At 36.6% G+C, this 16,627-nt stretch overlaps 1 protein-coding gene across 1 annotated transcript; it reads right to left on the bottom strand.

Annotated features, from left to right (window-relative positions):
• Positions 1–11,123: 11,123 nt before the first annotated feature.
• Positions 11,124–12,020, bottom strand: LOC122200816 (olfactory receptor 51A7). The gene has a single exon (XM_042906577.1). The coding sequence runs from the start codon at positions 12,018–12,020 to the stop codon at positions 11,124–11,126; it is 897 nt and encodes a 298-aa protein (XP_042762511.1).
• Between the last annotated feature and the right edge of the window lie 4,607 nt (positions 12,021–16,627).

Here is a 16,627-nt window from a genome sequence, read left to right as displayed (position 1 = left end):
GGTCAGAGAAAGACAAATTCCATATGATTTCATTCACAGGCAGAATTTAAGAAATAAAACAAAAGAACAAAGGGGAAAAAAAGAAGAGAGACAAACCAAGAAACAGACTCTTAATTACAGAGAACAAATATGGTTACCAGAGGGAAGGTGGTTGGGGGGCGGTGGGTGAAACAGGTGAAGAGAATTAAGAGGACAGTTATCATGATGAGCACTGAGTAATGTATTGAATTGCTGAATCACTATATTGTACACTTGAAACTAATACAACACTCTATGTCAACTATATTGGCATTAAAATTAAAAACTTAATTAAAATTATCTTTTGAGTAATGTATGTCAATATAGTATTATTAATTTTGCCTTTGAGGTATCTGTGAGGAAAGCAGGCCAGGTTAAAATGCTGCTAAGGAAGGTTTTGAGCATCTGGAGGAAAGATTGAGGGGGTCATGTTTCTGCACAGTGCAGGGTCAAGAAGGGGAGTGGCAAAGGGCCAAAGACAAAACCTCTACTACAAGGTTTATGTGGAGTCAGTTCTCATTTGAGGTTGGACTTATCTGAGGCTACCTAGCATATCTGACATTTAACTCTTGACAGGTTATGCCTTCTCCCACCAGTGCCTCATTCTGTCTGACATGAGAAAGCTGTTTCTTCAGTGATAAGGTATATGTGAACTTTGGGTGTTACATGTGGAAGATCCAAAGGTACTTATGCAAAACAAATAGAATAAAATAGAGGACGTGTGTGAGTGTCTTGGGTGTCTGCGTACATGCAAAACTTCAGGAAAACCATACAGCCACAGCAAATTCCAAAGCATGCATACAGCTCTACAGCTGGAATCTGTATCTATGCTGTGTACTTGCAATTTTAGTCCTCATATGGGAGACATGTTTTCTTATATCTTATAGCAAATTTAAAAGTTTTTGTGATACATTAGAAAGTATACTACACTTGGAGTCAGGTTTAGAAAGTTCTACGTTCTGTGTGACTTAGGAAAATTATTTTCCTTATATGAGCTCAATTTTCAATTAAAATGAATCTAACAGTAACAATGCCTAACCCAAAAGGATCTTTACACAATTTAAATATATGATATATATGAAAGTTTCAAATAAAATTATTAGCATGTTTTTCAGCTCACAATAAACTTTAGTTACTTTCATTCTTTTTTTTAAATTTTTTAATGTTTATTTTTGAGAGAGAGACAGTGTGAGCCAGGGAGAGGCAGAGAGAGAGGGAGACATAGAATCCAAAGACTCCAGGCTCTGAGCTGCCAGCACAGAGCCTGATGCAGGGTTCAAAGCCTCGAACCAGGAGATCATGACCTGAGCCGAACACAGTAAAATATATCATGGAAAATTTGTTATAAGGAAAAGAGGGAGCCCTGGAATGGCCCTGAGGGGATGGAGAACCATGGATAATATTCCAGAGGGGCTGACTTAGCTGTCTTAAAGAACACGCAGAAGTTAGATGGGCCAAAACTGTGTGGGTGGAGGAGTATTCCCCCATTCCATAAATAACATTGAATGTGCTATTTTCCAGGCATAGTTTCCACTTTAGGAAGCTAGTAGACAAAACAACAAAAGACTATGCTTTTAGGGGCGCCTGGGTGGCACAGTCGGTTAAGCGTCCGACTTCAGCCAGGTCAAGATCTCGCGGTCTGTGAGTTCGAGCCCCGCATCAGGCTCTGGGCTGATGGCTCGGAGCCTGGAGCCTGTTTCCGATTCTGTGTCTCCCTCTCTCTCTGCCCCTCCCCCGTTCATGCTCTGTCTCTCTCTGTCCCAAAAATAAATAAAAAACGTTGAAAAAAAAAATTAAAAAAAAAAAAGACTATGCTTTTAACTTACATTTTGGTGGAGAGACAGACAATAGAAAAGTAAGTGATTAATTATTTAAGATAGTGCTAAATGTCCAGGTAGTCTGTGGGCAGGGAAGACCTTTATAATAAGGAATTTTCAAAAAAAAATTAAAGGAAGGGGATTATATTTTATATTTATATAAATGTGGACTTATTTCTAGAGCATGTATTATAAGTCCTGAAGGGTGAATGGGGTAATAGCTGAAACATCAGCAATGTTCTGGTCTCAAGACTGTCAAACCCAATAGCATTATGAGATGCAGAGCCCAGTGATCTCCCAGAGGACAGTTAAAATACAGCACCTGCTGTAACTCCCTGACATTCCTTAAAACCACACACACTCCCTTTATGCCTTCACGTAAAACCAGATGTATGTTTGGTTAATGTCTAAGGCCCTTTGTGCTCCCTCTCATGCTTTGAGGCTCTTTGATGTTTATACCTAATAAAACATAAAATAAAGACTATGTGCAGACCCCAGCTGCTGCTGTTCTCTCACAGAGGCAGGCTGCATGTCCACTCAGTCTGGTGTCTGAGAACCTTTTCTTCAGTGCACAGCCACACATAAAATTTATTAAAATGTTTATATTTATATTTAAATACAAAAAGGCAGGGAATTTTAAAGGGTCTACGATGGAAATAAATTAGAGTATTCTAAGAATAGCAAAAGGACCAGTGTGCCTAGAGCTATGTGAGCAAGAAACTACACTAGCTGTTGGAATTAGCAAGTAATTGATATTAAAGACAGAAGAGAGGACAGCTAAACAAAGCTGATATTTCAAGGTCACTGTCAGAAGAAGTTCTCCTTGATATAGGAAGTAAAAACATAACTGACCAGCCATGACCATGAGAAGAGGTTAGCAATGGTCTGAGGAACTGGGGATCAAGCATTTTGTATCCAAGGTCATAACTGCTAAACTTTGCAGTGAATCTAACCCAGACCTGGTAGGAACAGGGAGGAGAAGAATTGCACCTTCCTTTGAAAATCCTGAGGCCCAAACTTCTCTGATAACGAGGCAGTAATTGTAGCAGGCCCTGGGGCTGCCATCAAGCATGGATGACAGCCTTTATGCATCAAGTGTAGAACCAACCTCATTCATTCATTCATTCATTCATTATTTAATACTTAATGATTGACTTTTTTGAAAGTTACTGGGAATAAATTGGTGAACAAGGCATATCTTCCACCTTAAAGGAGTTTATAGTCTGGTGGAGATACCTGAAATAGTTTAGGATGATCTACAAATTAAGTCCTGAAGTTCAGGTTGAAGTTATCCAGTTGGAAATGAGGAAAAACAGCTTACTACATAAAGCGAGTATTTTGTGAAAAAGCCAAGAGATGACAAAAAGTGTGATTTGTTGAGAAACTATAAATAATTCCTTTGAAGATCTATTCAAGTGATAGAGCGGGAGGAGGAGTCTATCTTGAGATGCAGGCTGGAATACACAGGGATCAGAACTTAATGACTGCAGGTTTACTAGTTCATGCACCCAGTATCCCCTGAGCAGCTACTCTATACCAGACTGTGAACAGAACAGACAAAAACACTGCCCTCTAGAGTCTTAGATTTTACTAGGTGTGGGCAAACAATAAACATGAGAAATAAATAAAAGACATAGTAATGTTAGATGGTGAAAAGCGCTGTGGAGAAAAATTAAAGTAGGAAAGGGGTAAAGGCTATATTCAGAAAGGTTGTCAATGTTGACTATATTTGATGGTCAAGAAAAGCCTCACTGAGAAGTGATATTTCAAGAATGTGAGGAAGTAGCACATGGACATCTTTGGGAAAAGGATTCAAATTATAAAGAAGAGCATGTAAAAAATGCTGCAGTAAACACAGAGGTACATATATCTTTCTGAATTAGTCTTCTCATTTTATTTGGGTAAATACCCAGTGGTGGAATTATTGAATCATATGGTATTTCTATTTCTAATTTTTTGAGGAAACTCCATACTATTTTCCACAGTAGTCAAGATATAGATGCAACCCAAGCATTCATCAATAGGTGAATGGATAAAAAAGATGTGGTAAATATTTGAATATTATTCAGTCACAAAAAAGAGTAAGTTGTGTCATTTGCAACGACATGGATGAACTTAGAGAGTATTACGCTAAATGAAATAAGTCAGACAGAGAAAGACAAATACCAGATGATTTCATTTATATGTGGAATCTAAAAAACAAAATAAATGAGTAAACAGACAGATAAAAAGCAGAATCAGACCTATAGATACAGAAAACAAACTAATAATTGCCAGAGGAGACAGGGCAGAGTGATGGGAAAAAAGCATGGAGGGAAGTGGGAGACACAAGCTTTCAATTACAGAATAAATAAATAACAGGAATAAGAGTACAGCATAAGGTATATAGTCAATGATATTATAATAGCATTGTGTGGTGAGAGATGGTAGCTACACTTGTGGTGAGTGCAGCACAATATATAAACTTGTTGGATCACTATGTTGTACACCTGAAATTAACATTGTGTGTTGGGGCACCTGGGTGGCTCAGTTGCTCGCTTAAGCATCCAACTTCGGTTCAGGTCATGATCTCACCGTTTGTGAGTTTGAGCCCCATGTCGGGCTCTGTGGTGACATCTCAGAGCCTGCAGCCTGCTTGGAATTCTGTGTGTGTCTCTCTATCCCTCCTCTGCTCATGCTCTGTCTCCCTCTCTCTCAAAAAGAAATAAACATTAAATTTTTTAAAAAACTTAAAAAAACACATTGTGTGTCAACTATCCTCAAATTTCTTTTTTTAATTGGCAAAAAAAAAAAAAGGCTCAGAGAGCAAGACTGGACAGTAGGAGAAGAGTTAGAAGAGACACACTAACTCAGGTAGGAGATAATATTATTAGATGTAAGGTAGTACCAATAGAGATGGAGACATGTGGACAAATTTGGAACATATTTAGAAGGTACAGTTGATAGGATGTTTTCAGTTTTGGATATAGAACACTGTGAGAAAAGAGAGGCCTAGAAATCTAATTTGGAGCAATGGTATATACAGTTAGGGAAAACTATACAATGGGTATCAACTTTCTTGGCAAATATTATGTACACAAGACAGTATTAACTATAGTCACCATGGCATATACTAGATCTCTGGAGAGTACAAAGGTTCAGTTATATGGGATGAATAAGCTCTGGAGAACTAATGCTACTCTTCTCACTAAATTATTTCAGTTTAGTTTTATTCTTTTATTTTTAAAACATGTGTTATTTATGTTAATATGCAATGGGCTTATTGTTATTTTATTTTATTTTATTTTTTAAATTTTAATGTTTATTTTTGAGAAAGAGGGAGACAGGGCACAAGTGGGAGAGGGGCAGAGAGAGAAGGAGACACAGAATCTGAAGCAGGCTCCAGGCTCTGAGCTGTCAGCACAGAGCATGATGTGGGGCTCGAACTCACTAACCACGAGATCATGACTTGAGCCGAAGTTGCACACTTAACCAACAGCCACCCACGTGCCCCTTATTATTGTTATTTTAATGAATTAATACGTAAGTAACATGACCCAGTTTTAATCTCTAATATGGTAAATATCAATAGAAATAATGCCCCATAAATAAATGATCTGTGGGGTTCTCAATAATTGTTAAAGAGTTTAAAGGAATCTTAAGGCCAAAATATTTCAGAATTGCTCTAACAGATGTTTCTTTTATTATGATATAAAAATAATGAAGTAATAAAAGAATACAATCTCCTCTATATCTTATTAACAAAAGTCACTTCTTGGTATTTTGAAGTTTTCCAGAAAGGAGTAGATCTTTCCCTGGAAATTCACATATATATTATAGAAGTTTTATTAAGCACTAATTTCAGACACCAAGAATGACCATGTACATTATTTCATTCTGTGATGTCTTTTTCATAACACATATGGAATGTGTATACTTTCTATGCATCTGGTATTGTTTTACACAAGGCATAGACCCTCTTCATTTTCTCATATGTCGATAGTATGGATTTGACAGTGAGACCTCCTAGGCAAAGAGAAAAACAAATGCAGAGACTCTCAAAGATACCAGACTCCCCAGTCTAATAGAATTGAAACTGAACTTTTATCTCTATTTCTTGACATATTTACATAGATAAATGCAATAGCTTAATGTCTGTTCTTCTTGTCTCTCTCTCTCTTCCTGCTACTGTTTTTTAAATGCAAATCTGCTTACCATTCTGCTTATAACCTCAACAACTTCTCTTATTAGAAAAATTAATACTATTTTATGAAGCCTATGGATTTTGCCTTTACTTATTTACCAGACACTGTACATTATATTTTCCTCCCTCTGTATTCCACTAAAGAAATGGATGTAGGGATGAAGAATATAGCAGATTTGTAGAACTGAGATAAGTCCCAGATAGTGGTAGCAGAAAGAATAAAAAGTGTGGCAGAAGACTAGACTGTGAGTTAGGCATAGAGTTAGCTGAGAAGGTATACACAGGCCAAACCAAAGAATAGAAATTGTATCTTTAGAGTAAAGGGAAACCAATGAAGAATTTACCCAGGGAAGTAACATAATCATATTTGCATTTTAAGATACTCAGCAGGGCTATGATATAAAGAATGCATTAGGGAAGGGTTGATAAAGGAAAAGCAAGTAAGAAGTGTTGCAGAAGTCCAAGTAAGAAATCATCGAGCACCATGGTACAACTGGCAAGAAGAGTGAATAGTATCATGAGATATATAGAAGAAAGAAATTTCATGACTTGGAGTTTTCATGATTTGGTATTTATTGTGTGTGTGGTTTTAACAATAGTCAGGAAGGAATGAAGATCACTTCCTGGTTTGACTTCTGAAGAATCAAGTGTATGAGAGTTCTATTTAATGAGATAAAGAATACTTTATAAGGAACAGGCTTAAAGGGAGGAATTAATTAATTGCATTTTGAAGATATTGAGCTCCAGTTGCCTATGTAACACAGAGAGTGTATAGTGGTTAAGAACTCAAGCTCAGGAATAGGTCAGCCTGAGATGAATCCAGATTATATTCAGATTACTAGTTACGTACCCAGAAAAGTTTTTGTTGTTGTTTTTTTACCGCTATAAGCTCCTACTTTCTCATCTGTCAAACAGGGATAAATAATACCTCCTAATGGGTTAATAGAGGAATAAATGTAATAAGGTACCATATATTATGTAAAGCATTTGGTACAATATATGGCACTTAGTAAATGGTTAATAATTGTGAAGTATTATTATCATTATTCTCATTAAAAAGTGTAGTCAATTAGGCATTTGGAGCTTGGAAAAGAAGTCCATGGTGTGGAAATAAATTCATGACCTGGAATCATATTTTAAACCTATAATAGGGCAAGACTACTCCCTCACCTATCTCTCTCAAAGAAAACTTAGAATTGGAGTCATAAACTCAAATCCCTGTGGAGGCCGTTCAGTAAAGTCAAGGAGTGAAGAAAAATTGTGGAACATGAATAGCAAGTGGTAGGGTATGATCTGTGGCAAACCATATCTTAGTTCAATTTTTGAACAATCCACAGTTACATGAATGAAATAAACCATTATTCTACAAGCTCTGTCCTGTTGATGACCACTTTGCACATCTGGCCTATCAGTATTCCCAAACAGCCAATTTCTTTCAATTTGTTCTTTTTCCTTTTTATCCTGGAAGACATAGCATAAAAAGCTTTAGAACAAAGGAAGTGGCTCCAAAGAGACTGGAGCCCAGTCCTCATGTCTGCAATTTTAGTAATCACTCAATTTCTCCAGAAAGAAATTCAGGCTTCCCAACACCTTGACTTTAGGTCAGTAAAACTCATATCAGACCTCTAACCTGTAGAATTGTAAGATAATAAATTTGTGTTGTTGTAAGCCATTAGGTTTATGATGATTGTTATGCAGCAATAAAAAACTAATACAGCATCCTGACATACAACATACCATAAGCAAAGGATTAGGTGTAAGTAACAGTGTGAGATCTATATTACATTGTTGGAGTGCAAGCCAGAGAATTAACAGAAAAAGTAGTAGATAAAAGCAGGTATTGAATAATGGAAAACCTTTGTGCAAATATGGAGCCTCACCACTACCTTGTAACTTATTGGACATCTCTTGAAGGATTTTAAGTGTGGTGACATTTATATTTTAAAAAGATCCTTTAAACAGTTAATCTCAACGTACAAGATTATAGGTTAATCCAAAGGAAATTTTAAATCTGAACTAGGAAAGCTTCAGGGAGAATCAATGAGTGAAAAAAAATATTTGAGATATCTTAATACGGGAGGATCTTCACAGTTTGATGAATAAACCTGGTTTAAAATATATATTTACTTCCATGTCTGCAACCAAGTATTACTGTCTTGCAAATGAGGGCAATGCTACCTATTTTTTTAAACCACTTTATTGACGTATGATTGACATACAAAAAGCTATACATATTTAATGTGCACAGCTTGGTGAGTTTAAGATGCAGCTGTTTTTTTGTTTTTGTTTTTGTTTTGTGGGGTTTTTTTTGTTCTTTTAAATTTACATCCAAGTTATTTAGCATATAGTGCAACAATGATTTCAGGAGTAGATTCCTTAATGCCCCTTACCCTTTTAGCCCATCCCCCACTCCCACAACCCGTCCAGCAACCCTCTGTTTGTTCTCCATATTTAAGATTCTCTTATGTTTTGTCCCCCTCCCTGTGTTTATATTATTTTTGCTTCCCTTCCCTTATGTTCATCTGTTTTGTATCTTAAATTCCACATATGAGTAAAGTCATATGATATTTGTCTTTCTCTGACTAATTTCGCTGAGCATAATACCCTCTAGTTCCATGCACGTAGTTGTAAATGGCAAGATTTCATACGTTTGATAGCCAAGTAATACTCCATTGTTTATATACACCACCTCTTCTTTATCCATTCATCAGTCGATGGACATTTGGGCTCTTTCCATACTTGGCTATTGTTGATAGTGCTGCTATAAACTTTGGGATACATGTGCCCCTTCAAAACAACATATCTGTATCCCTTGGATAAATACCTGGTAGTGCAATGATCCATCAGGGTCATAGAGTAGTTCTATTCTTTAATTTTGTGAGGAACCTCCATACTGTTTTCCAGAGTGGCTGTACCAGTTTGCATTCCCATCAGAGTGCAAAAGATATCCTCTTTCTCCACATCCTCACCAACATCTGTTGCTGCGTGAGTTGTTAATGTTAGCCATTCTGACAGGTGTGAGGTGGTATCTCATTGTGGTTTTGATTTGTATTTCCCTGATGAGGAGTGATGTTGAGCATTTCATCATGTGTCAGTTGGCCATCTAGATGTCTTCTTTGGAGAAGTGTCTATTCATGTCTTTTGCCCATTTCTTCACTGTATTCTTTGTGTTTTGGGTGTTGAGTTTGATAAGTTCTTTATAGATTTTAGATACCAACCCTTTATCTGATATGTCGTTTGCAGATATCTTTTCCCATTCTGTCAGTTGTCTTTTAGTTTTGCTGATTGTTTCCTTCACTGTGCAAAAGCTTTTTATTTTGATGAGGTCCCAGTAGTTCATTTTTGCTTTTGTTTTCCTCACCTCTGGAGACATGTTGAGTGAGAAGTTGCTGCGGCCAAGGTCAAAGAGGTTTTTTCCTGCTTTCTCCTCGAGGATTTTGGTGGCTTCCTGTCTTATGTTTAGGCCTTTCATCCATTTTGAATTTATTTTGGTGTATGGTGTAAAAAAGTGGTCCAGGTTCATTCTTCTGCATGTCGCTGTCCAGTTTTCCCAGCACCACTTGCTGAAGAGACTATCTTCATTCCATTGGATATTCTTTCCTGTTTTGTCAAAGATTAGTTGGCCATATGTTTGTGGGTCCATTTCTGGGTTCTCTATTCTGTTCCATTGATCTGAGTGTCTGTTTTTGTGCCAGTACCACACTGTCTTGATGATTACAGCTTTGTAATACAGCTTGAAGTCTAGGATTGTGATGCCTCCAGCTTTGGTTTTCTTTTTCAAGATTGCTTTGGCTATTTGGAGTCTTTTCTGGTTCCATACAAATTTTAAGATCATTTGTTCTAGCTCTGTGAAGAATGCTGGTGTTATTTTGATGGATATTGCATTCAATATATAGATTGCTTTGGGTAGTGCAATGCTACCTTTCTAATCATGGCAGATGAACAGTATCCTAGCCTCCTATTTCAACATGCCTGTCTTTGTATTTTATTATTTTATTTTATTTTTATTTTTATTTTCAAGAGAGAAAGAGTGCTTGTAAGTGAACATGGGAGGGGCAGAGAGAGAGAGAGAGAGGGAGAGAGAATGCGAGTGGGGGAGGGGCAGAGGGAGAGGGAGAGAGAGAATCCCATGTAGGCTTCATGCCTAGCACAAGGCCCAATGTGGGGTTTGATCTCACAAGCATGACCTGAGCCAAAATCTGGAGTCAGACACTGAACTGACTAAGCCACCCAGGAGCACCTCAACATGTCTGTCTTTGAATATTCAGTCACATATGTATGCACCTTCATTGTTTAGTGGAATATGCAAACTTCTTATAAATTATATTAATTTTATAACAATAACAAAAAGCAACTTAAATGATTTAGCTTTTCTCTGCCCATTCCCAGAATCACTTCACTATAGGATTATTCACGCAATCTCCTGTTGATCCCTTCTTCATCTCTCTCAATATTAATCCATGTTGCTCTGCATTCGGATATGCCATTCATAACATTTGATTTATTGTGTTAGCTGTTTGTTGTAGAGATTAAATTATCTCCCATTTATCCTCTGGATTTAGACTTTTCAAGGCTTTCCTAAATACTCCAAAATCTGGTTCATTCACACTATTCAAAATTATCCCTCACTATTTGCCAAATTGTACTCTTCATTGTGGTCAGACTAATATCCCTCATAGCTGCTATGTGCCTTACTTGTTTAGTTACCCTTGATAGTATAGTGTGTATTGTAAATATACAAATTTAATAAATGCTGCTTGAATAATAATCTCAATCTGTCTAATTTTATCCACTGTTTCAGGTGTGACTATAACCCAACTGCTCCGTTATATAGTGTTTTGTTTCAACTGCTCAAAATATTAATCATTTGTGAATCATATCATATATCACCTGATTATCTCACCTTTCCTGTTGAATATTGTTTTCCTGACACTATTGTAAATTCTGTATTGCATAGCTTTTCACTCTCCACAGTCCTCCACTAGATAGTGACCACTGTGGCACTGAAATAGGTGCCAATTAATACTTACCGGTTGATAATTTATTACTTCAATATTCAAACTTTTTTATCTCCTACATATGTTAAACAACTTTCTCAAGACCTTTTACCAGATTTGTCGAGTTTTTGCACAATACATAATGGGGTTCATTACAGGTGGCAACAACAAGAATATATCTGTAACAAAAATTATAACTAGCAGGCTTTTGTGTTTGGCAAAGTGGTGCATGGCAGCCAGGGTGATGATGGGTACATAGAAAACGAGCACAGCACAGATGTGGGAGACACAGGTATTGAGGGCCTTGAGTCTCTCTGATAGAGATGCAATGCTGAGTACAGTCTTCAAGATCAGAAAATATGACAGAAAAATTAATGCCAAGTCCAGCATAGTACAGAGAGCAACAAAGCCATAGATAACATTGATCTTGTTGTCAGAGCAGGCCAGCTTCATGGTATCCTGATGCAGACAGTTTGAGTGAGAAAAGAGATTCTTCTGATAATATTTTAGTCTCCTTAGAGTGAAAGGGAATGGAAGCACTAAGAGAATGCTCCTGGTGGCTAAGATCAGTCCCATATTAGCAACTCTGTTACTAGCAAGGAGAGAACTGTATCTCAGGGGATTGTGAAAGGCAAGAAAGTGATCCAAAGACATAACTAGAAGCACTGAGGATTCCATGACAGTGAATCCATGGATGAAGAATTCTTGAGCAAAACAGATATTGGGTGAAATTCCCATGGAATTGAACAAGAAGATTCTCAGCATGGTAGGAAGGGAGGAAAATGAACGGCCCAAGTCAGAGATGGCCGACAGAGCAAGGAAATAATACGTGGGCTCATGAATTGAGGGCTGTGTCTTAATGATGAAGAGAATGGTGCTGTTGCCTATGATGGCAACCAGGTACATGAGGCAAATGGGAATGGAGATCCAGATGTGGGCATGTTCCAGTCCTGGGATTCCAATCCGAAGAAAAAGCTGGACCTCAGAATTATTCAGAGCAGACATGATGCATGGGAATATGAGCTTTTTAACCAGATCTTAAATCACATAAATAAAAAGCAGCCACGCTTTTGGATAAAATTCAGTGTTGTGGGAATAAACAGTTCTTTTATATGCTATTCTCAGAAACACATTTTGCATGTTAATAAAATGCAATTTTCAACATTTATCAAAAGTCCTTAAACATGTTTATATTCTCCAATATAGGAATTTCACTTATAACAAGTTATCCTATGATGGTGGTTTTGCAACACTTTTAGCCAAATATAAAATTATCAAATTTTATATCAAAAGCCAAATATCAAAACAGAGCTTCTTTGATTGAGTCAGTGATAGGTATTCAGAATCTTTCCCACTGTTTTTCCACATGATACTCAGTAGTCCTTTCACTGGCTTTATAATAATATCCTTGATTTCATGTAGAAAAGTTTAAAAATAATAGTCTAAGAAAATAATCAGATATCCCTGAAAACATCTATACTATAGTAAATATTAAATGCTAGAAAATAAATTTATAGATTAATTTAAGTCTTAAACTTATGAGGTAGGTACTTACTATCCACATTTTTGCATGAGTATAAACACTGACCTCGGTTCAATAAACCACTGACAAGCTAATGTAAAATATTAACATTGATTATCCAGTGGTTTCCAGAAGAAGGAGTGGGAGAATGAAGCATGGATACACCCCTGGGAGTTATGTATATTTACTTCCTTCTTGTTTGTACTCCTACATGCAATGAAATGGTTCCTAGCTGGCATCTATGCACCATACTTCAGGTTACCATGTTATTAATCTAAGGGAAAGTGTTGAAGCTGTATAGTACTGAAATTATCTTCTAATGAAGAAGAAGATGAAATTATCTTCTATTTTATCTGTATCACTGAATTAGTCAAAGAAATTCCAAATGAAAAAAAAATCCAATCACTCAGTTTCTCCTTGTAAGGTAAAAGTTCTAAATCTATTTACATTTTTTTTGAGAGACAGAGAGAGGGAGACTCCACATGCACAAGTCGAGGAGGAAGAGAGAGAGAGGGAGAGAAAGAATCTTAACCAGGCTCCTCTGCTGTGGGCTAGACCTCATGACAGTGAGATCACGATCTGATCTGAAATCAAGAGTCAGATGCTTAACCAACTGAGCCACTTGGGTGTGGCTCGGAGGCATAACCAACTGAGCCACCTGGGTGTCCTTAAGTCCACCACATATTAAACTAAACCCTGATCTTATCATTAGATTCTCCATTAAAGAGTTCGCAAATTATATTTTCCAAGGTAAAATATACAATCTTTCAACTTATTATGAATTTGTTGAGCTTTTTGCAAAAAAATGGCACACTCCAAAATGAAGTGTTTACTCCAAAATGAAGAATTTAGAGTTTACATAAGATGCTAACCTCACTCCACAATTTTTTATAAGGTCAAATGGCAATAGAAGAAAAATCAATCTTCAATGGAAAATATAGGGGACACCAGAAACTTGGGGGCTCCTCTAAATTGAGCCTTGGTTATAAATTAATATCATACTTTGTAATTCTGTAGAAGATAACTACAAAAAACATAATAAATAACAAGCAGCCCTCTCCCCATACATTTGATATTTTCTGGGTTCTCTCTATGCAGATCTGTTTTGCCAGCTTGTAAATCGAGTGCAAATCCTAGACTGGAGGCTCCTAAACAGTTTGATACATCTTAGGTGTCTCTCACCAGGGCAGCAAGCCTAATGCCAAGCCCAGAGAGTGTTTATTTTGAAGATGGTAGTAGATTCTCAAATACCATGAAAATCATTCTTTATGTATTCTGTCAGACTGCCTATTCAGCAGATTTTGTTCTGACTTCTCTTCCTTGAGAATCATAAGAAAAGTTCTCATTTCCAAAAACACTTAATTATTTTTCTCTTTGGCTGAGGGTCATTGACCTAGGTCTTTCAGGAAATGCTTCTGTTGGTCATCCTTTACCATGATAGTTTCTACGCCACTTTATAACATGCTGTTTGCATGTATCCCTACCCAGTCCAACCCCACCATCACTATATACACTGACTACTAAATACTGAAAGGCACAGAAGAGATTTATTCTCATGTATCTGTCATCAGCATAGTTTCTGGAACATAAAAGGCTCTCAGCAAAATAGCTAAGACTAAATGTGAGTGGGAAAAAATTAAGATATATAGCATAATTTCTTAATGCCTTTTCCTTTTCTTCTCTAATAGTCACTAGGGGATATTTGTGCTTACTCTGCTTATCTACATTCTCAAGGGTAAACTCATTCTTACTCAGAGTATGCTTTTAGACATGGAGTCTGAACCTCAGGAAAAATGGGTCATGATAGTAAATGAGATCACCCAGGAAAAATGTACAAAATACAAAATTTAAGTCTCAGAACCCTGAGGAGAGGAAGGTTGCTGACAGCATCTTGTCCAAGAATACCCAGAGATCTGGGAGAAAAACTGGGAAAGTGGGTTGTGGTTGGTGTCAGAGGAGGAGAGTATTTCAGGGATAATAGTCATTATATCAAACATTGCTCAGACCTCTTAGAATTTCCATTTTTAAGGTAAGAAATAAGCCATCAGATCTGATGCAATATAATCCAGGTATGAATCTCAGCTCGGTGACTTACCATCTGTGTAAATCTGGGTTAGCTGCTTAGGCCTCCAAGCAGATGTATACACTCTTCTATAAAATTTTATAAATACGGTATCTAAAATAGTTATTATATATCTATTATAACTATGTATATAAAATATTCTGATATAGTCTTTAACATATGAAGGTAATCAATAAATACCAACTACAAATAATTATTTTGACAAAATGTCCTAACCAATTCTTCCACACAAGTCCTAAACTGGCTGAAGAGAATTTTTTTCTATTTTAATTGACAATAAGGTTTACTTTTATTTGTGATATGATTAAGTAAATGACACCCCCTTAATACTAGAGTTAATAAAATCCTTTCTCAACTTCAGAACATGCAATCCCATCCACACTTCATTTTTACACACATACGCACACACACACACACACACACACACACCACTTCCTTCTCCTTCAATAGTCATTTCTTCAACTATAAACTATTTAACAAAGCCCTAGCTTTAAGCTTACAAATAGATTTTTAGTTACTTGCACTTACCAAAACTAAATGCTCAACATGTCTTTGAAAATTAAAAACAAGAACTCTCAACTTTGACTTCCGCTGTATCTAGATGTACCTACTTCTACTTCTTTCTGGGGTACAGACCCTAGGGAGGAATAGAAAAACACCCTGCTCTCTGATATCTCCCAGTAAACTTACATGGAAAAGGGTGGGCCTAGTATATTAGCTCTTTGGTACCCAAGAATTCCAATAGGAGCTAGAGAGAAATTGTGAGGCAAAACAATTAGAGACCTATTCAAGTGAGAGGTAAATGCTAGTAGTCACACTGATAGAGGAAGCCTGATATGTGGCGTTCATAGCAATTGGGCAATACAGTTTAAAGAACAAGTTATTTGTAATAAAAATATTTTAGTTTGACCGCACCACTTCACTTTTTTCACTTCAGTTTAATCATTCACAAAATGGAGATAATAACACATAAGTATCAAATATTTATAAAAGCACTTTACAAGCTATAAAATTATTTACCAGTTATTCCATTTATTTCCTTGATCCATTTTTAGTAAATGTCATTAGCTGAGCATCCAAATAGGCATTTCCTGCCATTCCCTGTTAGATTTCCAACCAGGTATCCCAAAATTTAATGCCTCCTACATTATATATTGAATTTAGAAGAAGCTATTTGAAAGCTATCTCTTGTATTTTATTCATATCTTTCTAATTTTTTGTTTTCTTTTTTGTCATATATTTCTAATTTTTATGCAGGTCCTGTAGTGTTTTAATTCATAAATTAAATAATAATTACTCAAGGATATGAAGCAATAGTAAATTTGATGATAATTTAAGTATAAAGAAGATATATTTATAATAATTAGCATATGTGTATCTGGGAACAAAGATGTTAAAAGTAAGAGTGGCCCCACTTACCATCACTTCCAGTGACTTACTTAGGAATTTTGCTTTCCATTCCTATAGTTTAGACTCTGTTGGGCTGGAGGTCTTCCCAGAGTGGGGGACACAGCAAGAATACAATTAAAATTTAAGTTGCAGCTCTTACCTAGGAACTTTGATCTTCTCAAGTCCAAAAGCCAGAGGACAGGAAAAGAAGTCACTAACCTGGTAGGTGTAATTAATCCCTAATCAGGAAAATATAGGGATTCTGCCTAACAGTGGGGGGATGGAAGAAAATGTTCAGCACCCAGAAGTCTGCCAAATTTTGATGATGAATGAACAAGTGCAGCAGTTATACCCTGAGAAGAGCATGGTATCCAGAGATTCATACTTTTTGGGAAGAAGGATCTGGGTCACCCGCCATGAAATCCACCTAGACACTAAAGGCACTAGCTGAAGGTGAGGGGAATTTAGAATGCATGGTAGAGGTGGAAAATGATAAGATAAGTTGAGGCTTCAAGAATACTGCAGTGAGTGGGTCTGTTGTAGTTCATTCTCTATCCTTCTATATTTATGTTTCCTCAGGCAAAGGAACCAACCTAAACAATGGAGGGGCTATTCCCA

Source organism: Panthera leo, chromosome D1 (assembly GCF_018350215.1).
Source record: "Panthera leo isolate Ple1 chromosome D1, P.leo_Ple1_pat1.1, whole genome shotgun sequence".
NCBI classification, from domain to species: Eukaryota; Metazoa; Chordata; class Mammalia; order Carnivora; family Felidae; genus Panthera; species Panthera leo.
The sequence above is the reverse complement of the archived record's forward strand: the minus strand, read 5'-3'. Positions and strand labels throughout refer to the sequence as shown.

What these genes read in the sequence shown, in the direction of transcription:
- LOC122200816 (XM_042906577.1), bottom strand. Translation starts at nt 12,020, where the DNA reads ATGTCTGCTCTGAATAATTCTGAGGTCCAGCTTTTTCTTCGGATTGGA.